This window comes from Lissotriton vulgaris, chromosome 1_1, assembly GCF_964263255.1.
Source record: "Lissotriton vulgaris chromosome 1_1, aLisVul1.2, whole genome shotgun sequence".
In the NCBI taxonomy this organism is placed as follows: domain Eukaryota; kingdom Metazoa; phylum Chordata; class Amphibia; order Caudata; family Salamandridae; genus Lissotriton; species Lissotriton vulgaris.
The window spans coordinates 837,691,973-837,715,063 of NC_141685.1; the positions used below are offsets into that span (position 1 = coordinate 837,691,973).

Sequence of the window (23,091 nt, forward strand, 5' to 3'; positions counted from 1 at the left end):
TTGACACCAGTCAATCTAACCCGTCTAAATTATAGAGAGGGTCAAAGGAATTAAAAGTTGGGATGCCCTATCTGTAATAAGGGATACTACTGTTGGTATCAGATACAAGGGCCTGCTCAGACCATAAAGAAGGTTGGTAAAAAATGCCTAGAAGAACCACACACATCCCCCCTTTTCTAGCCATATGGCGCCTGGACAGTTCAAGAATACTTCTGACCAGTTGCGGGGATCTAAAGGTACTCACAATACCATGCCCTGCTATGATTTTGGATGCATTGCCTACCCAGGGAATTTGGCGAGCCATCTTAAACTCTGAGAATAGAGCATTAGTATGGACCGTCTTGATAGCGAGTGCGTGTAGTGCCTTGTTTTTCAGGAAGGACGAATGTTCAAAAGCTCCCTGTTGTAGAGAGGGTATGGTATGTTAGTTAGAACAAAAGTATGAGGTGTAGCCTCTGGTGGGAGATGTAAAAAGGTCGGCTCTGATAGATAGTCGTCTTTCTGACTCCCATTGAGCCCCCTAGTTTGCTCCTTGGTCTGTGGCCTGATAGAATTTACCTGAATCATCCGAGTAGAGGGGCACGCAGGAATCCCTTCACTGCGGCTTACTCCACCAATCTCTGTGGGAGGTTGGTGGATTATATGCTGGGAGCCATTCGAACTACTTCACGTTCAGAAGTAACTGTAGGCCTCGCTGCCGGGGCGGTATTAACTACATATGTGTTATGCTGGATGCTCGGGTCATGGAAACACAGAGGGTTATTGGGAGTGAACTCAGACTCGCGCGATATCTGTACAGATGGATGTGGGTATTCCAATGAGCGTTTGATGGTCCCTTCAAGGCTCTGAAGCCTTTCTTCTATAGCAGCTAACTTAGTTAACACTGGTCTAATTAGGGTTGAAAAGATACCCTCCAGTTTTTCCCAGATGACTGGCTGGATCGTATTGGGTGTTTCCCCCATTACAAGGGTGGCCCCTATGCTCTCTTGGGTTTTCTGGCTCTGTCCCTATATTATTTTGCCTGTAATGCGTATTTTTATGGGTGTTCAGTCCCTGCCCACGTCTTTTTTATTTTGATGGGGGCACTAATCCTTTGCCCTGGCTGATCTTCATTTTTTGGCCTCTCGTTTGAACATTGGGATTATTTATTATAGCTTGGTTAGGTGCTTCCCAGGCAGTCACAGGTGGGGCTGAGGGTGTCGGCATAGTATCCTCCCCGTGGGGCGGTGTCAGCAATGAGGCATGTTTAGGTGGGTCAGGCTTTAGGGCGTCCCGTTGGCGGAGGAGCTAATACTTCTGAGTGGTGAATTAATGGGTTCAGGGAACCAACTTGTGGCTCGAGTAATAGCCTACGCTTAGTTAGGATGATTTCATACCTTAGGACCGACTCAGCCCTTTGCAAAAAAGCATCGAGGGTCCCAACTACCCCCTGCCCCGTAAGGGGTTTTTGCTTGCTCATCCTCAATCACTTTCAATGTTTTGACTCTGAGGCAAGTTGGTATATTCTCAGATATAACCAAGTTCCTGTGGGGAAGCTGCTTACAAATATACAGTCTAACAATAGTCAACTGAGTGGAAAATCACAATGTATACGGAGATCAACAGTGGTACGGCTAGATGTTACCATGCAAATGTAAATACCGTGGCCCAGCCTCCTCCAGCCTCTGACTGGCCCGTCCTTGGTCCGGGCTTCGTCCCGCACCGCGGGGTGAGAGGCAGCGCTATAAGCGCAAGCGCAATGACCCCGCCTCCCCCTTACTCGCGGCACTCAGGGCAGCTGTGTGGAAAGTGATGCATTCTGGGGGTAGCAGTCCTCCACAGTGTGTGGCCGGTGACAGAGGCTACGCGGCGTGCCCTCGGAATCCTCAACCGTCCAGCAGTTCCTCCGCGGCTTTCAGCAGCGTCCCGCTGTGCAGGTAGGCAAGATTGACGGCAAAATTGAGCAGAGAAGGCATTGTGTTTATATCTCCAGGCAGGAGATATTGCAATTTGTCTGTGAGTATTTATAATAAATATATATTTTTAGGACTATACGGTGTGATTCTTTGTCGCTTAACCTATACCATAAGATTAGGTACTGGTCAAATAAGCTGCTTTACGCTCCTTCTGGAAAAAAAGCCTGAAGGCTGCTCTCCACAGCTAGCACTTGGAAAGCTTTCTAAGGTTGCCTAAGACCACAAAAATCATCATATGGGAGGTCTGGATTAGTGCAGGGTGCTACACTTACATAAGTGGATATCAACTGAAGGGGCGTGATTCAGTTAAGGAAATCAGAGGCCAGAATCTAGTCAACAAATTTTAACAAAAGTTTTACCTCTGACACCATTGATCATACACGCTTATTTTTGAGCACAGAAGTCCCTTTTATTGACTCTGTAATTTTTATTACTTTTTTGTTTTCTTTATTCCATTATTTCTCTTAGGGTAAGCTTGTTTGCACTCTATATACATGGGATACCTAGACATTTCATGTCTTAATTTTTGCACAAGGATATTTACAAAGTATCTTGCTCTCTCAACAATATATACAAAGTATCTTGCTCTCTCAACAACACGTAAGTGCAAATTTATACATATAGACAAACATCAAATGTGATTACATTTCATTTATAAAAACAAACAAACAATACAATAAGAAACAAAAAACATGACCCTATTGCAGATTCTCAGGTCAGAGTCCTACTGAACTACCAGAGTTAGAGTCAATTTCTCTTGGTAATTTTTACTATTTTGGTCCTTGTAGAGTTCAGAGCTTTCTTAGAGGTAAATGAGCTGAGTGATCTAGCTCCACTGCATTAATTTTAGCATTTTCAATCCAAAAATCTTTCGCTCTGATACTCTATACTTAATGCCAACGCGTTCCGACCTCGATGGAATATGGACCACTTATTATATGTGAGGTCTTCCTCAGGGCACGATGTATCACGTAGGACAATTTTCTGATTCTATAGGAAAATAATCAAGAATCGGTGTTTTAGTATTGTGTGTATATCTATTTACAAGTGCAAATGTATGTATGTATGTTAATTTCAGAGGGGCTGGACTGTTCCCATGAGGCACAGGGTCAGATTGATTTGCATATGGCCATGTCTGAACTGGGGTGGCAGAGTGGGCTAAAGAACGGTGATGGATCAAACCCAGATCTGTTGACTGGGTGTGAGTGTTTGATTGGTTCAGATGCTCCGTCCATCACCACCCTCTTTTGTACCGCTTTGTTCGCCATACGTTTGGCAGGGTATGATCAGACGGGAGTCCCTTGCTCACTTTGCCACTGGATTCAAGCAAGCCTGGCTGAAGACGTCTGTAATGCCAGAAACCGGTCCTAGGAAGCTTGAATCCGGTCCAGGGAAGGCATGGCTTGGCAGTTCGGGCTGGACTGTTCCCATGAGGCACAGGGTCAGACTGATTTGCATATGGCCATGTCTGAACTGGGGTGGCAGAGTGGGCTAAAGAACAGTGATGGATCAAACCCAGATCTGTTGACTGGGTGTGAGTGTTTGATTGGTTCAGATGCTCCGTCCATCACCACCCTCTTTTGTACTGCTTCAGAGCCCGGCATTACCCCCGAGGACGACGGTGTTTGCCCGAGAGAGGACGGCGTCTGGGACGCCGGGCTGGCGACGCGGGAAGTGGCGGCGAGATCTGGAGGGAGTGTGCGGATTGCTGTTCCTTCGTTTATGGACCCCCCCTCCTTTGGGATAATAGTTCTATAATAGTTGTTTTTTCAGTTCCCAGCTGCTTTTCAGCTGACTGCGGTCCCCGGGGGTGTGATTACATGTATCATTCCATATTTGGATACTCCATTTAATTAGTGACTATTCAAAGTCTTAATTTAATATTGGGTTAAAAATTTGACTGTATATGCGCGTCATGCAAATTGATATTGGAGTGAGTGGTCATGATAGGTGTTCTGGATTAATAGGTTACTTAGTAGATGTACTTTGGAATGTTCGTATTGCGATTGTAAGGTACCATTCTCTTTTTATGACAGCATATATTGTACATTCATTTGGACCTATATATCGAAATACACACTAGGTTTTAATTGCCAAAGTGATTGAGATAGTTTGAGTATACTGACTCTGAAATTACGACGTGCTCTACTAGTGTTTCTAGGTAAGATGTGGTTATTCTACACTTTGCCAGTATAGCATGTTATGGAAATAATCTTCTTTGAACCTTTCCGTTGTTCACAATCTTGGTGGCGGATTTTGGACTTCTCGGTGTCACAGATGTGTCATTACTATGTCAAACTACAATGGTGAAACTATAGATCATGGGTCCTCACAAACTTTCTCTCGGGGGCCAAATTTACAGTGTCGTTTATGTCGGAGGGCTGCACCTGTGGGGGCGGGGTCAGTGGGGGGAGGGGCGGGGCTAGAGCAGCAAAAATAACTGTGACCATGAGGTTGAACACAGGTTCCTGCAGCAGACACCTTCGTCCACTGAGCTACCAGACCCAGCATACACACATCTCTCTCTCTCTCTCTCTCTCTCTCTCTCTCTCTCTCTCTCTCTCTCTCTCTGTCTCCCTCCCTCCACCCCCTCTCTCTCTCTCTCTGTCTCCCTCTCTCTAAATAAATTCATTACTAATTCGGTAGAAACTGCGGTTGAGACTTCTATGAAGCGCCTGTCTAAAGGCATGGAGAACTCCATGTTAAGTCTACTGTCCAAAGCACTTGCCCAGTCTGCGGGGGATAGCAGAAGAAGAAAGGTGGTTTCCTCTGCTGCTTTACATTCTTCCAATAAGGCGTCACACTTGGATGGTGAGGTTTCCTTGCCCTTGATTGAGAACTATGCGCCTCCCAGGCCTCCTGTTAAGGAGGGGTTAACAGGTTCAGATGGCAAATACAAAATTAAAATGAAGCATACAGAGGTTCCCAAGAAATTGGTTATTTCCACTATTTTGTACACTGACGACGACATGGGTGACGCTGATTACCTTTTTGACCTGTTTGATGTCTCTGACCCTCCTTCCACTCCTTGTAAGAAATCCAGGTCAGACTACTTTTCTTTTGAACCCGTTATGGATTCTGAAGGTGTGCCTATGTTTGATCCTTCCACCATTCGCCACAATAATTCCACTGAATGGTTTCCTGCCCCCCATGTTGGCGAATATATTTCGGCCAGACTTTGTCTGCCTTTGGACTTGGCAGTTAGGTGGAGGTTAAAGTCTGAATGCCCTAAACCCTCTTTGGCAGAGAAGGTTACCATGGTTCCTTCCATTGATCAGCCCTTGCTCACTTTTTTCTCTAAGTTCGGCAAGGACCCACGCAGGGGGGTGGACAAGGCTTGGTCCACCTGTCAGGACAAGTTACTCGATGTGGTGGGTCCGTAGGCGGATGACATTTCTAACTGGGTTCTGTCTGCTCGGAAACGCCAATGCCGCTATCACACACAAATGCCACAAGTGCCTTCTTATTAAACTTGATCCCAAATTGGCTAATTTGGCCCCTCAAGGCCCCAGAATAAAAGCCAAAGGCCTTCTTTTTGGGATTCGCTTGTCAAAGACCTCAGCAGGTTTGTGTCTACTTTCGCCTCCTTGGACAAGGCTCAGCAATTTATCAAGAAAGTTTTTCCTGAGGGAGGAGCTTCGTGCACATCCAAGATGGCCGCGTGAGCTTAGGGCTCCCGAGACCCTCGTAGCCCCCCAAATATATCCTGTTGTTTATCCTGTTTACTGTGGAGTGCTTCTTGCAGCGGAACCGAAGGAGTGTTGAATGCTGAAAACCGTGTCCCGAGTGTGCCCCGGGGACCAGAGTTGGAGGTCCGGACAGTTTGAGGCCTGTGTCTCTTGGAATCCCGGTGATTGAGTTGGCGCTGTGCCCGAGTTGTAATGCGACAACAGCGGCTCTGAAGACCGGAAGTGACTGGCTCGGCCTCGCAACTCTGAATTTGGTTTCACTTTCGATCTCGCTTGGAACTCCCTGATACCTCACTGAGACCCACTCCCGAATAGCTGATACCCTGATCGATGGCAGAGGGTCCTACTATGAATGCGCTTTAACAGAGTGCAGAATTGTGGAATCGAGATTGAAGGTTTTTGCTGCGTGTCGCACCAGTCAGTGCGCCGAGGCTTAAGCCCTTTGCCGACAGCATGGAGATGCGGATGGCTGCCGGGCATTCCTAATGAGTCGGTAGTAGGATATTGGTCCAAATACAAAGGCTATCCATCGCTTCCACCTCAAATCGAACGACGAATGTTGTCCCACAATGGCGGCTAAACCGGAGGGAGATAAGCGACAACTGAAGTACACTAGAGGCGGAAGGTATACCCAAACTAACAACATGGACCGATATGCACAGACTAAAGGGTCGCCTGGTGGACTCGGAAAGTCGCAAGAAGGAGCGAAAGAAACCTCTGTGCTGGAAGCGGAGCTGGCGCTACAAGACGTGATGGTCGCCATTGATGGTATCAAGTCCTCTCTCGGACAACAGATGGAAACCCTGGCTCATAAATTGGACACTGTATCAATTGAGGTAAATTTGATTCGGACAGACCTCACGAAGACAAGTGAGAAAGTTAAATCACTTGACATCAAGACTGCTAGTCTCACTGACGATGTAACCGAACTGCAATCGGAGGTTCGGAATTTACAGATCTCAAATGATCTGGCTATCCGTAGATTGGAGGATTTTGAAGGACGAGCCCGGAGGAACAACGTATGTCTTATTGGGGTACCGGAAAAGGCAGAGCGGCAGGCCGCGGATCTCTTTGTCAAGGATTTTGTACTTAATCATCTGAAGCCCAAAGGCCTTAGCAATTTCTTTACAGCGCACAGAGTTCACGAATGTTGACCGCGTGTCGGTGCCCCGCCTCGACCGAGAATATTTAATTTTAGGGACAGAGATGCGGTCCTCCAGGCTTCCAGATCTGGGGGCCCTTTGAAGTACGAAAACTCATCCATCAGTTTTTTTCCGGACTTCACACAAGCAGTCCGGAAGCAGAGAATGGGCTTTATGGGAGTTAAACGAAAGCTTCGTGACCAGGGACTCAAGTACGCCATGCTATACCCGGCCAAGCTGAGAATTGAACAGAATGAGAAAGTTAATTTCTTTGATGAGCCGGAGGTCGCAGCAGACTGGTTGGACACTTTAACTGCTCAGCATGAACCCCAGAGACAGAGTGGAGATGAAGAAGGGGACTCGCACAACCAAGAATAAGTACTATGGCTGTGGGAACCGGGGAGCAATTGGGGACGGACTACTTCTGTATTCTTTCGATAAAAAGATTTTAATACAGTTAAATATGGGGGGTCAGTAGGCTATTGGTGGGTCTCTCCCCTCCTCAGATTTATCTTTTTTGGTAGTTTAGCTTAGATGTGGGGGCGACAGGCACACTGCAAGTTGGGGAGGCTTGAGAGTCGTAAGCAGGGGTGCAGGGAGGGGGGGTAGTGCAAAACGGGAGGTTTGGTGGGAGGGAGAGGTGGGGTGTTTATTTTTTGTTCTGTTTTCATGTTCTTTGTGTTTTTCCAAGGCATCGTATTCAGAGATTGCTTATTGATGTTGCGAGGATTGGAGGGGGGTAGGTCCTTCTTTATGTTTTGTGATGGGGGTAGGAGGTTGCGAGTTTTGAGTTTGAATGTGAATGGGTTGGGCGATAAAATCAAGTGCAGTGTGGTCCTGCAATTCCTTAAAAGACATTCTCCGGATGTTGTCCTACTCCAGGAAACGCACTTGGTAGGAAATGCATGTAAGGCGATGCACAGGAAAGGCTAACGGATGGTTGCGCATGCCGGATTAACTTCGGGGTCCCGGGGAGTTGGGATACTTCTTAGTAACTTTCTCCCATTTGTAGTTGACTCCGTAATTGCAGACGAGAGGGGTCGATATAGAACAGTGTTGGGACGTTGGGAGGGATACACCCTCTCCTTGGTCTCTATTTATGTCGCCCCGGGCCTGCAAGCCACTACCTATATTGACTTGGGTAAGATTGTTTTAGACCTCCCTAGTGGTTTGTTGATTCTGGGCGGGGATTTCAATGCTGTGGTTTCCGGCACCATGGATAGGTTTCCGCCCAAGGATGTGGGATGGACACAGAAATGGCTACCTGACTTTTTAGAGACTCTGGGTCTGGTGGATAGCTGGAGATTGTTTCATCCTACTCAGCGACAGTATACCTTCCACTCTGGTGCCCATAGTAGCCTCTCTCGAATCGACTATGCCCTAGTATCGGCGGCCCAGGCGTCGTATATTACTGAAGTGAAACATCTAGCTAGAGGCATTTCTGATCACTCGCCGCTCTGGTTCAAATTTGAGATGACCTTAGGTTCAGGTGGTAGCATCACCCCCATTAACCCGTGACACTTGCGTAATCCTAAAATTCGTAAGGAACTGTTACAAACGTTGGAGCACTATTTTCAGGAGAATGAGGGATCGGTCTCCTCGTCAATTTCGCTGTGGAAGGCTTTTAAGATGGTGATTAGGGGTCAAGCTTTGTCCCTGTTCGCGGGAGTCAACAGACAGAAAGAGAAAGAAGTGGTCAGAGTTGAATCAGAGATAGCAAACATCGAAATGGAAATAGAATAGGAAGTAACCCGGTCTAGGTTACATGTTTTGCAACTTAAGCAGCTTGAGTACAGGACGCTGGTCACAGACAGTGCTAAAGCCTTGAGCCGAGAACAGCAAGGGCGTCTTTATGATGTTGGGGACAAGGCCGGTAAACCGATTGCTTGGTTGGATAGGAAGGACAGAGCGGATCGGGTGGTTCCTGAGATTGAGACGAAGGAAGGGACTTATGTTACTGACCCACAAGGGATAATAGATGGTTTTGCGGATCATTTTCGTACAGTTTACACTTCTGTCTCAGATAGACCGGAGGAAGATTTGCGCCTAATATTGAGGGATATTCAACTTCCATGTTTGGAGGAGGAGGATCGTGACCTCATGGATGGTAAAGTTACCGCTAATGAGATTGCCTTGGCAGTGCGCTCTTTGAACTCTGGGAAAGCAATGGGTCCCAATGGTCTCCCGATCGAGTTGTATAAACTTAGACCAGATAAGATTGCCCCCTATTTGAAGGACATGTTATTGGAAGCTCGAGAATGTGGGGTGTTGCCCCGAGACCAGAGAGTGGCCACGATAGTAGTGATACCTAAGGAGGGGAAGCCGAGATCCAATTGCGCTTCTTATAGACCGATTTCAATGCTGAATTCGGAACCCAAGATATTGGCTAAAGTGTTGTCTAATAGGTTGGTCAAGGTCATAAGTAATTTAGTACATCCTGATCCATCTGGATTTATCCCACATAGGAATACGGCATTGAGCCAAAGGCGGTTGCACGAGGTTCTAACCAGGGTGCATACACTGCGAGAACCGGACATAATATGGCCATATCTCTGGGCTGTATTGGCTAAATTCGGTTTCGGTCCTGAGTTTATTAACTGGGTGCGCTTGTTATACCCGAGCCTCTTGCGCAGATTGTTGTGAACAATCATGTCTCGGCGCCATTTTGTCTTGGGCGGGGCACTAGACAGGGGTGCCCGCTTTCCCCCCTTTTGTTTTCGTTGGCTCTTGAGCCCCTAGGGGCCTGAATTCGTTGGGAGCCCTCGATAAAGGGTATTCGTTGGTCCCCGCAGTTTGAAGATCGTATCTCATTATATGCTGACGATATATTGCTTAATTTGACTTCTTCCAGGAAATCCCTTAATGTTGTTTGCGATGTCTTGGTTTCGTATGGTAGGAATTCAGGATTGGTAATAAATTGGGCAAAATCCTATCTATGAATTGTGTGGTGATACCCCTGTCCTGCCTCGTAATTGTCCCATTCAGATCGCTCAGGAAGGGTTTAAATATCTTTGGATTTATGTTTCAATGGATCCCATACTCCGATATGACATGAATCTCCTTCCTCTATTGACTCGGCTGAAAATCGATGTATCTGGCTGGAAGAAACTTCCATTGTCCCTATTAGGACGGGCGGCCCTTTTTAAAATGATGTCCCTACCCAGATTTCTTTATGAAATGAATGAATGAAATTAAATTAGATTTATAAAGCGCATGGCTGCCTGGGAGCGTCCCAGCGCTATAGAACAGAGAACAACTGAGGAGAGAACAAAAGCCTTAGGAGTCTTGGGGGAACAGAAAAGTTTAAGAAGCTTTCGAAACCTAGGATAGCTAGTTTCAGTGCGGAGTCTAACAGGGAGAGCGTTCCACAGGGTAGCCGCATTGACAGAAAAGTGGCGTCCCCCTGTTCGGGCCTTCTTAACTCTCTGAACTTTGGCTAGGTTTCCATGAGCAGAGCGAAGAGTCCTGGTGGCCTTGTAGGAATAGACAAGACTCCCTAAGATGGGGGGACCCTTCCCCTGTAATGCCTTATGAACGATACAATAGGACTTGAATTTAATCCTCTCCCGATTTGGCAGCCAGTGGAGAGCTCTGAGAGCGGGTTTGGCTGAGGTTCATGGGGAAGTGCCAGTAAGCAGCCTGGCCGCTGAGTTCTGGACACGTTGAAGGGTGTTAATGGTGGTTGCTGGGGCAGCTAGAAAGAGGGCATTGCTAAAATCTAATCTAGACAAGATTAGCCCTTGGACAAGCAGCTTTCTTGAGTGGGCTGGTAAGAGAGGGAGAATCTTCCGGACAGATCGAAGTAGGCCGAAGCAGATGCCCGCTGTTTTTTTTGCATGGGTCTTAAATGACAGGTCTTGCTCTAGCCAGACCCCCAGACTTTTTAGTTCGTTCTTAGGGGTAGGAAGGTCCCCCAGGCAGGCGGGCCAGATGGCGCTGGGTACAGATGTTATATGATGACCTAGGAGCATAAGCTCTGTCTTTGCTCCATTCAGCCTGAGTCGCGATCTGCTCATCCATGAATATATTTCTGAGAGGCACAAGTAGAGATTTTCCGTGCAGTGCTTCTCTTGGGAAAGTGAGACGACTAGTTGGGTGTCGTCTGCGTAAGTGACCACTCTAATTCCAAACGGAGTAACCACCTCCTCCAAAGGGGCCATATAAACGTTAAACAGAGTAGGGCTCAACGAAGAGCCCCGAGGGACCCCACAGTGGAGGGGGGTTGGTTTAGAGCGTACATTGCCTTCCCATACCTGGAAGGTTCGGTCACTCAAGAAGGATGTCAGCCATAGCAGCGCCGTTCCAGTGACTCCCAGCCTGGTCAAGCGTTGGATTAGGATCCTGTGGTCTACCGTATCGAAGGCTGCACTCAGTTCAAGGATGATCACCGGCGCTGATCCTCCTGAATCCAAGATGCACCTTGCCTCCTCGACCACAGCTATCAGGGCGGACTCAGTGCCCTGACCTGGGCGAAATCCCGTTTGGGAGTTGCATAAGAGCCCATTGGATTCCAGGTGGGAAGATAGCTGCTGTTTAGCAATTTTCTCAGCAATCTTGCTGAGGCCTGGTAGCAAGGAGATTGGCCGGAAATTGGCCAGTTATAAGGGATCCAGCTCTGGTTGTTTTAATAGAGCCTTTACCATGGCTTGCTTCCAGCTGGGGGAGCGGGGGGCGGGGGGGACTATTCCCTGAGCAAATGAGGCATTAAGTAGGTCCGTAGCAAATGGTGAGATAACAGTTGAAGCTCGTTTCAGGATGTACATCGGCGCAGGATCGCAAGGGGAGCCACTTTCAAGGAAGTAAGAGTTTTTTGGAATTCCTCCCTGGACACCGAAGAAAAGGCATCAAGGAGGGGGGGAGAACTGTGAGAAATCGATCGAACAGGGTCAAAAGCCACATAGCTTTGTGGTAAGGTACTTAATATGTTTTGGATTTTATTTTCAAAGAAGGCCGCTAATTAATTACATCTAACTCCAGCCACATCCTGCATGGCCGGGGGATTAGGTATTTTAAGGAGGTATTTCACTATCCGGAAAGTTTCTCTCGACGAGTTGGAGGAGGTTCTAATTTTCTCCTCATAATAAGAAACTTGGGCCATTTTCAAAGAGGCCTTATAAGTCCTTATCGCAGCCAGATAGTCTGCTTTAGAGTGAGAGGCCCAGTCTTTCCTCCAAGTGCGTTCCAATTTTTTGCCGGTTTTCCTTAGGCCTCTGAGTTCCGGTGTATACCAAGGTGATTTGAATACACTACTCTTCTTTCCTATTCTTCTCCGGGGAAGGGCATCGTCCAGAGAGTTGGTCAACCACTTGGAGAAGTTTTTGTCCGCCTCTATGGGGTCTGGGTCGGGGGGGGGGGCTGTCTGCTCCAGTCTGAGGGTCCAGCTCTCTGTCGGGAGTTTGGACCATGCTCTCTCTAGTGAGCGTGATGTCGGGATAGAAGGAGACTCCGTATTGGTTTGCCAAATAAACGGGACCAGAAAGTGGTCGGACCAGGGCAGCGGCAGGGGGGTGCTACATTCTAAATGTGCAATGTTTGTGAATATAGGGTCTAGAAGGTGTCCCTTAATGTGAGTGGCGTCTGTTTTTTAGGGTCAGCTCAAGCGATTTGAGGTCGAGCCTGATCTCCGTTGCCATCTTATCGCCAGGATCCTCGAAATGAAACTTTAAGTCCCCCAGTAAGATATAGTTAGAGGCTGCTGAGACAAGAGGAATGGTGGTCTCTATTAGGGAACCCGCAAATTCACCTGGACTGCCCGGGGTCGATATACCAAGATGCCCGAAGCAGATTTGTTCGGGGTGATTTGTAGGCTGAACTTTAAGCTTTCACAATCAGAGATGCCACCCTCTGATGTCCTACAAACAAACCTGTCTCTGTGCACAATGGCAAGCCCGCCACCTTTCCCTTCAGGCCTATGTTGTCCCTGAAAAAGGAATCCCTGGGGGAGCACCCTCACAATGTTTGACTCAGAGTTCGGAGGCAGCCATGAATACCTTAGATGTGGTACCATCTAGCTATTTTCGAGAAGTAGAGGGACTGCAGCGCAGCCTACTTTGGGAAGGCAGACCGCGTATAGCGTTAGCCAAGTTGACGCTCCCATGGTACCACGGAGGTATTGCGCTCCCAGATATTAAGAGATTCTACTGGGCTTCACAGCTGGGAGCTATAAATCATGGTACCTATGGGTCCAATATGGATCTGGGTTATGCAATGGATAAATGGCTGCTCCCTGGCGGTGATTACAGTAGAGCGCTGTACACCAAAACTATAGAGAAAGGTTTAACGTGACCTACTAGAGTTGCGGTGCGCATAGGATTACGACACTCTCTGTTCACTGGGATGGAAAGACCGTCTGGCTATGGCTACCCCGCTATTTGGATCTGATAAGCTGGGCAGGTTGTGGAACTCGAAGGGCTTTGATCGATGGGATTTGATAGGGATTACCACTGTGGGGAATGTTTGGGAGAAGGGAAGAGTTAAATTGTTAACTGAACTACAAACCGAATATGAACTGAGTGGGACGGAGTACTTTCGCTAGGCACAGGTGCAACATGCCTTGAGGTCGGTGTTCTCAGATGGGGTAAGAGATACCGGAAGCGTCCCTATTAGAGGATCGAATACTGGATGGGCATCTACCCGATAGCACCATTTCTCTCATTTATAAAAAAATTGATAAACCATAGAGCAGATCTCTTAGTAGACTTAAGGGGTAAGTGGACGCAGGAGGGTATCGAAATTGATGACAAGGAATGGCAATCAGCAGTTTCTTCCCCTAGGGAAGTTGTGATCCCGGCGAGATTGAGGCTCGTTCAATTGAAAATACTGCACAGGGTCTATGTCACTGGTCCGCGTCTGATTAAAATGGGTTTAACGGAAGATGGTCTGTGTAAGCGTGGTTGCGGCCAGTTGGGGACGTTTCTTCATATCCTGTGGGAATACCGATACATGATAGACTACTGGAGCAGTGTCCATAACGTCATGCAGGAAGTACCGGGTGTGGGTCTTTTACCGGAAGCTAGGAGATGTTTATTGAATATTTGGGAGCCGACAGACCTGAACACTGCACAAACTCGATGGGTCACTCTAGGGGCCATGATTACAAAGCGGAACATAACACAACAGTGGGGAGCGGCCAGCCCACCTACGCTAGAAGGGTGAAAAGAAAGTATGGATTGGTGTATGTTCCGTGAAAAAACTGTTTATCTGGCACGGGGTCGCCCTAGAAAGTGGAATAATATCTGGGGACCCTGGACCCAATACAGAGGAAATATTTGTGTACCACCTGCAACTGTTGTTTTTGATACTCCTCTTTCCCCATGACCCTTACATGTTAATCTGCCTGATATTGGTGTTCCATGCCCCCCCGACCAATATTTTCTGTATCATATGTTGAAGTTGTTGCAGACCCTCTTCTGCAAAATGCAACAATGTCTTTCTTGATGCCTTGTCTTAATAAAAAGAAATATAAAAAAAATAAAAAGAAAGTTTTTACCCTCTGGTTTTTGGAAGGGCTGGCAGAGGTAGGAGTTGCTCTTCCGGCCGCCCCTACCACAATCAAGGCTCCAGAGGTTCCTACAATTCTGGTTCCAAGGACTACAAGCCTCAGTTCTACCCACAAAGAAGACGTGATTACAGGGGTCAAGGTCAGAAAAACTTCTGCAACAACAACAATCAACAAGGTACGTCTTACTCCTCCTCCCCCAGTAGGAGGACGTTTAAAACTGTTTCTTCCAAAATCGCTAACTATCAGCGCCGATCCTTGGGTACTAAATACATTTCAAATTTTACTTATAGAGCTTTATGTGCTGCATTCCCAAACTGTGTTCCCTCCTCCTCTGGTCTTCTCGACCAAAATGTCTCACCTCATTTCTCTAGAAGTGCAATGTCTTCTTCAAATGCAGGCCATACAAGTGGCTCCTTTCGATCCGACAGGGTTCCTCAGTTCTATTTTCCTGGTTAAGAAAAAGAACAAAAAGATGCGGCCCATGATAAATCTGAAGTGGTTCAACTAGTTTGTGGTCTATCGTCACTTCAGAATGGAGACTATCCTGCATCTGAGAGATACCCTTCGTCCCCACGATTGGATGATTCGCCTGGACTTGCAGGATGCATATCTTACCGTCCCTATTCACCCGGCTCATACCAAGTTTCTGCAGTTCCAATAGCTGGGCGTGACCTATCGTTGACCTCTCTTCCTTTTGGTCTCTCTTCAGGACCTTGGTGCTTTACAAAAATCATGAGACCTGTGGTGGCTTTCCTTCGTTCCCTCGGGATCGGACTCATCATATACTTGGACGACATCTTGGTCATGAACTCGCACAAACAGCTCCTTCTGTCCAATCTGGAAACCACTCAGTCCCTGCTTCTGGATCTGGATTTTATTCTCAATCACGAGAAGTCAGTTCTTCTGCCTACCCAGCAAATAGAGTTCTTGGGTTTCCTAGTGGTTTCCCCCTCGGCTTCTCTCTTACACCCTCAGTCAAAGGTCTCGACCATCAAATCAGATATTTCTCATGTGCTTCAGACCTCCCAATTTTCCCTCAGAACTCTTGCACGGATTGTCAGTCTTCTTTCTGCTTCTATTCAAGCCATCTTTCCCGGCCCTCTCCACTATCGGGCTCTGCAATGTTTAAAAATCAGACATCTGCGCCAAGGCTTGGCCTACAGCGATGTTATCGCACTGGATCAGGAGTCTTGCGACAAGCTTCAGTGGTGGATCGACCATTTAGATGCTTGGAATAGGCGAACTATCTTTGCTTCGGCCCCAGATCTTGTGTTAGAATCAGATGCCAGCCTGTCGGGTTGGGGCGCCCTCTGTGGTCCAAAATCGACTGGCAGTAAATGGTCTTGCGAGGAGTCGAAATTGCACATCAATTGTTTAGAGATGCTGGCAGGATACGTTGCAATTCAAAGCATCTCCAAAAACAGATGGACAATGTTTCTGCGGTCCCCTACATCAACCATCTCGGTGGCACAAAATCCAAACCGCTTGCAGAATTGGCAAAGAGCCAGTGGGAGTATTGTCTGTCGAACAAACTATCCCTGACAGCGGAATATCTCACGGGGGATCTCAATTCGTGGCAGATTGGCATTCTCGCTTTCTGCGAGACTCCAGCGACTGGAAGCTTCTGCCATCCGTCTTCCAATCCCTATCTCAAAAATGGGGTCCCTTTTCTATAGATCTCTTTGCTTCTCGCTTCAACACTCAATTACCTTGTTTCTTCAGTTGGCGACCAGACCCTTCCGCCCTGGCTACGGATACTTTCCTGCAGGATTGGTCCCTTCACCTCAACAATGAATTACCTCCTTTCCTCATGATCAACAGGGTTCTTTCCCAGGTACGTCGCCAATCGACGTCCTTGGTCATTGTGGTTCCCTTCTGGCAATCTCAGATTTGGTTCCCATCACTCCTGGGGATGGCAACAGTTTTTCCGGTTCTTCAACCATCCCACGAGGATTTAGTGCTGAACCCTCAAGGTCTTCCTCACAGTCTCATTCTGGACAATTCTTTAGTCCTGTCGGCTTGGAAGGTTTCCAGCCTGTCCCTCCTGACATCCTCCTTTCACAAGAGGCTTCTCTCTTGATCAGCAAAGCCTGGGTCCCCGGGACCTCCAAAGCCTACAGATCCGCTTGGTCTTTATGGGCAAGCTGGTGTATGGAGAAACATATCGATCCCTTTTCAGCCCCTTTGAATTTTGTGGTAAACATTTTGGCCTCTGAAGCCAGTGCAGGTAAGTCTTACAAGACAGTCAATTTGTACAGAACTGCCATTTCTCTCAACCATTCCCCCATCGATGGCAAACCCGTGGGCGTTCATCCGTTGATCTGCCGTCTACTGAGAGGAGTTTGGTTTTCCAAACCTCCGTTGGCTAAGTATTCTAATTTATGGGACGTTAATGTTGTTCTTAAGTTGCTTTCTGATTGGCCAGATAACATTTAGAGAGATAGTTTGAGTTATCAGCTAAACTTACAATGTTACTTTGCCTTGTCTCCATAAAACGTGTTTCAGATGTTAAAGCCCTGGACATCTCTTCCAGACAGTTCTCCCCTACAGGTGTTATGTTCCACATTAATAGGAGAACAAAGACAAATCTGAATTCTGTTTCTTATCCCTACTTCCCTTACCACCCAAAGCTATGTGTTGTTCAATGCCTCAAGGTGTACGAACAAAGAACTTCTGAACTCAGAATGTCCTTGCACTCCCAACTGCTAATTTCTTTTCGTAAACTCCACCGCCCCGTTTCCTCTGCTACTCTAGCCCGCTGGGTTATGTCCATTGCAGGCACTGACGTCTCCGTTTTCTGAGCTCATTTCGCCAGGGGAGCCATGGCTTCCAAAGCTTTTTGGGCGGGTTCTCGCCTGGAGGACATTCTGAGGTCAGCAGATTGGTCTAATGACAATTGTTGTGTATGTTTTACTGCAAACCTGTTGTTACTGCTGCTTCTTTAGTAATTTATATGCTTTAAACAAGCATGATAGGAGCCTCCGGTCTTGTCATAAAATGTAGATTTTCCTACGAACTTGTGACGGAAAGTCTTAATTTTATTAAAGACACGGAGGCGATTATTATACCGCTGCAACACTCTTAACTTGTGTTTCTTCCTCCCTCTAGAGGCTCCAGCATTGCCTCCTGCATCCTCATGATGGAACGGATCCTTTACAAGAACACCTTCAGCTTCGCCTGGATGCCTCTCTTTCTGGTTTCAAGCCTTCTGCTGAGTTTCCCACAGTTCGTCAACCCTGGTTGGATGTTGGTCAAGAATTTTGCACCTGGATTTTAGCCCTTGCTATTGTGATTTCGATTTCTCCTCTGTTTATTGACTATATCTGAGCTGCTCGCCAGTGAAAAGAGGAATGTTCGCAGTCAGATGGTGACGTTATCCTGACTGATGCTCTATGATTGGGTGTGATGTGTCTTTCTGTTTATGTTCACATTGGCCAGTTAGCTTCTCTGGGCCCTCCGGGAACTGTAGTTTTTACTTATCTTGGCTGCTAAGGAAAATGAAGCAAGATAAGAAAGGCATAATACTCGCCTCCATGTCTTTGATAAAATTAAGACTTTCCGTCATAACTTCTTAGGAAAATCTACATTGTAGTATATATGCAACAATATCTTGTTGACCAGTGGTTACAATATATTATCCAGTAGCCTCTTTTCATCATGGTGCTATACTTGGGTTGTTTTTTGGTAATGAATGAACATAAGTCCAATATCTTGGGCTATTATGTTTGTGATAGTTTTACCTTTTGTAATCGGAATGGTTATATCACAAATTATTTTCATATATACTATAATTATTTGCAGCCTTGAGTAAGTCCTTTCGGCATAAACACGTGTCTGCTGCATGTTTCTTATGTATTGGAATTTTTGAAATGGTAGAAAGGACACAAGGAAGGAAATTAAGATCGACTTATTGACTTCCTCTTTCCTACTATGGTGGTCAATGCCTGTTACACAGATTTGGACGTGCCTCTGCATTTGTGCAATATATAAATTTACAAGTACTTAAGAGATACAACTGTTTGGAGGCAGGTTTATAACTTTGTTGAACTCACCCCCCCCCCATGTAAGAGATGTGCTTCTACTTCAAGAATGCCAGCTGATTCTGACTAAGAGTAATTACAAAAATAATTATTTTAAATGCATTTACTAATTTATTTATTTTATAGTGCTACTTATTTCAGTGTAGAGTGTCAGAGAGAGAGAGAGAGAGAGAGAGAGAGACAATAAATCATACAAGTGGGTAAATCAATGTATAATAAATGTTATGTAAGACAATGAGAGCTATATGGTGTGGCAGTCACATATCGTCTATACTTGTAGACATATGTTGAGTGCATAGTCGGGAGAAACATTAAATTAGGATTTAAATCGTAATACAGTGGTTGGGGTAAGGGTTATCTGTACCAGCAAAACGTTTTTACTATCCAAAGGGACTTTTCTTTGCAAACTGAAAATAATAACAGATTGAGAAAAAAAAACAATAACACTGTATGATATTAGAAGGACTGCAACTTATGAACTGAAAGTAACAAAGCAGTTTCTGTGTCAAGCAGTAACCCAATAAACAAATATAGGAAACACATACACACACACACACACACACACATCAGCAGGATACAGTCAGAATCTTGAAGACCATACAGGATATTTTTATTCAAAAAGGACTCCGGAGCAACATGTCTTCAGATGCAGCAAATGCAGGAGAAAAACAAAAAGTCAGATTGAGAGTGGCAGCGGCCCAGTTGGAGAACCCCCTCCCTGATATACCACTGAGAGCGTCCAGCTAACCAGGCCAAAGCTAAAGAAGGAGCACTTTCTATCCATTATGGCCTTCAAGACATATTTCAAATACTGCCTTGCCATCTCCAAAACAGTGCCAGAACAACTTGTCTGCATTGGACCTAGCTGTCCCACATAGAACAGTTTTACCATACCCAGGGATTGTGACAACAGCTCCTGAATTTTCAAGACTGGTTGATATATCTTCCCATACAAGCCAGTCCTAAAGAAGAGGTTGGTGAGCCGCAAAGCATGTGTTGGCTGTGACTGTATGTATCAGAGTATCAAGAACTACTTGTGAAACGTATACTTTTTTCAATGTGATTAAAAAGTTATCACTGTAAAGAAATTGTAGATGAAAGTACTGGTATAATGAGTAAAAAAGTTTTTTTTTGAAAGAGGATTATAAAAGAAAACAGTTTTTAATCAAAGAAAAAGCGAAATGAGTGAAGGGGAATTAATTAATTAATTAATTAATATGTAGCTAGTTCATCAGGACTCTGCACTGATGTGTATTTATGTTTCCTTACAACATATCTGTTTATTTGGCTACTGATATAGTGGATAGTAGCCTAGCTCAGGGCCCTTCACATCTGTAACCCATAGTATGAACAAACTGCTCAAGCAGTAAACCATTTACCTATCTTCATAAAATACAAATCTGTGATCTGCAGGTTACACAATGTGCTTTGCCGCAGCAACATTAACCCTATATGCTACTGTATGAGTCAAAACTGAGACTAGACAAAACACAGATCACTCCAGCCGCTGCAATTAATTGCCAACAATGTAATCTTACCATTATTATCCTCCCCTGAAATTCGCTAGACACACAAAGATCTATGCAGCAAATGTCTTAACCCAGTAGATATTTTAACATGCCGCCTCTTCTGAAAACAATTAAGCTGAACAGATTTACGGTCACATTTGTCCTTGTAGCCAAATTCTTTGCACCATATTTTCCAGTTCTAAAAAACATGAACATTTATAATTTAACTGCCAGACTCCGCACCCACTGACGCCACCCCCTGTCCTCTGCCAAACCTTGACTCCCATTATTGATTATCAAAGTCTATTTCCCAATGCCAACACTGAAAGCAGGCTTCTCTGATAAATAAAGCAACCTGACTCCCACGCCCTGCACAAACTGTAGCCCCTCGCTCTCTACAGCCACAGCGTTTACCTGCTTGCCCCCCAAAGGGCTGAAGGAGTAACAGGACGCAGAGTCTCAGCAGCTGTTTGCAGCCTTCCATTGATCGCAGTTAAGGTTGTAAGACTGTGACGGGAGATGTGACAGTTTCTGCTCTCGCAGCTGCTGCTTTAGTGCACTTTGGAGAAGTTGCTGTGATTCCTGGGCAGGGCTGGAATTTCCTCTAGGGAGGGGCATCTCGGGTCTCCGCCCCTCTGCTGGTGTTCCGTCGGTTGGAGAAAGCTCCATATCTTTGCTTCATCCTCGGCAATATGTCCTACTTAACCAGGCCTCGCCCCCTGCTCTGGCTTGTGCGACCCACAACATCACTCGCAGAACAGCTCCCCATAAACGTATTTTACCATGGAACAAAACGCCTACTCTGCTCTTTACCTATGGAGTGGAGTACTGTACCAGCTGCTCTACCCATGGAGCTGTTCACGACTCGCTGAGCTGCCCCATTGGCGCTTGCGGGAATTTCATCCCACAGCAGCCGGGCTACCTGAGCCCTCTGAGAGATTTGGCGCAACGGCAACCGCTGACCGACGGCGCAGGCGCCAACCGGAAGCTACAGGTAAATAATTACCTTTGCGGTAGTGCAGACTTTGTCAGGCTCACTCCCTGTTCTACAATCGCTTCAGTGCCGAAGTCACCGTAAACATTTAATTATTTCATGAAATTAACTAGTGAGGGGAACCCGGTTCGAGTCTCGGTGCTGACTCAACATATTTCGACTCTCGGTAAACCACGTAATCTCGTGTGCCCACGCAAAATGGATGTGTAAAGTGACCAGATAATTTCGGGTCAAGTCTGCGCCTTATATACAAACTGCTGCAAAATTCAGAGGCTTTCATGAATGAGCGCGACGGAACAAAGGCATCTGGACTCCCGACTCCTTTATTAACTTCTGTGAGGCTCTTTAAAACCGCTCATAGCGGCCCAAGTCATTGACACTCCGCAAGACCGTAAAAACAAGCAAAGCCTTTCCAAAATAAAGAAAATACAGAGTACGCTTTTACGTAAGGTCCGCTGGAGAGGCGCGGAAGCCGTTGGGTCATTTCCGTGTTGTCTCAACGTCGCGTGCACCCTGGTTATTCTCGTGATCTCGTCCAGGCCCAGCTGCAGCGCGCCTGGGCTGCCCGGCGTCTTCCCCGTCCCAGTGAAGCTCGAACCTGCACTCGGTTATGGAAAACCTACTACGGTACACTAATAACTGCTGAATGCACATATTATTAGCGTGTTAAGCGCTCACAACTGAGGAATGAGGCGACAAGGCGATCATGTGCACATCGCAGGGTGTTTCATACGTGTGGAATGAATGGAAGCACTGTATCTTCTGTGCCTAAATACAGTTACGTGTTTTTTAACGGTTAAGGTGTTAAATTACACAGGACCATCGCCTTTGAGCACAGAATAAAAGGCACTTTATTTGTACAGCGCTGTGATGTGGAAAGAGGCAGTCTGTGGCGTAAGGGCCAAAGCTGGCAACTCTTAACACCGAAGCCACACACATGCCACTGCCACTATTTATTAACATTAAGCTACTGCTTATTTCAGATTATAAGAAAAAACATTTATTAATCTTTCTATTGATGACAGGTTTACACAGTTTAATGCTACGCAAACAAATGATGGATAGAATGCTGAATGAATCATACATTCACCCCCAGTCAAGAGATCTGGGTTAAATCCATCATTCTTTTGCTCGCCCTGCCACCCCAGTTTAGACCCAGCCATATGCAAATCAGTCTTGACCCTATGCCTCGTGGGAACAGTCCAGACCGAACTGCCAAGCCAGGTCCTCCCTGGACCGGAAACAAGCATCCTGGGACTGGTTTCAGGGTATGTCACCCTTCATCAGCCAGGCTAGCTTGAATCCAGTGGCACAGTCTGCAAGGGACCCACGTCTGGGCATACCCATCCCACATATGGCGAAAAATACTATGCTAGCAAATGATGGACGGAATGCTGAATGAATCATACATTCACCCCCAGTCAATAGATCTGGGTTAAATCTATAGTTTGTTTGCTCACCATGCCACCCCAATTTAGACCCAGCCATATGCAAATCAGGTTTACACAGTTTAACCACTATACAAACATTAATGTTCAGGGATGCAGTCTTATTGCTACGCTGTAACACAAGATCCAAATCATTCACACTCTTTGCCAATTCCATGTTCGGCATATTTCATCGTGAGTTACCCCGGGTCCATCTCCAGCTCCATCTGCGGGGGGCTCACAGATTCCTCCTCTACATTAATTCAATTTCTCCCAAATCTGTAACAACTTCTTGGGGCATCCTCTGGATTCATATATTGTCTTTTCTGTCACCATGCACCAGTCCATATCCTTCTCCCATTCTTGTAGCAGCGGTGTTTCCTGGGCCCCCACAATTTTGCCATGTTACGTTTGGCTATGATCTGTCCCAATACCTCCCATATTCTTTCCTTAGGATTTAAATCACTTGGACCCCATATATTTAGGAGGTACATCTTTATACTGTTTTCTAACTTGTCCCCCATCACTTCTTCCATGCATTTCAACTAAGTGTAGCCCAGTAACTTTGTATGTGTGGACAATTCCAAATCACATGTATAAAAGTACCCTCTTGCCCGCAGCGTCTCCTGCACCCTGAATCAGTTCTGTAACCCATCTTTACCAACGCCGAACCCGCAAGATGCATCCTATGGAGTACCTTAAGCTGCACCAGACTCAACTTGGAGGAGATAGTAATCTCTCTGGGGGAGGCGATTGCCTCTAGCCAGTCTTCCTCCTCCATTTCTGCTACACTTGCTCCAAGCTAGCTCGAAGCTGGGTGAGAGGGTCAGTCATG

At 46.3% G+C, this 23,091-nt stretch overlaps 1 protein-coding gene across 2 annotated transcripts in view; it reads right to left on the reverse strand.

Annotated features, from left to right (window-relative positions):
• PLBD1 (phospholipase B domain containing 1) overlaps positions 1 to 20,792 on the reverse strand; it is a 259,209-nt gene extending 238,417 nt beyond the window's left edge. The window contains exon 1 of one of the 2 annotated variants that reach the window (XM_086957557.1): positions 20,250 to 20,792. In XM_086957557.1, the coding sequence (XP_086813683.1) occupies positions 20,250 to 20,319 (70 nt within the window). In that variant the 5' untranslated portion in view covers positions 20,320 to 20,792. The remainder of the gene's footprint in view (positions 1 to 20,249) is intronic. The other variant, XM_086957567.1, reaches the window with a different exon arrangement.
• Positions 20,793 to 23,091: the final 2,299 nt, after the last annotated feature.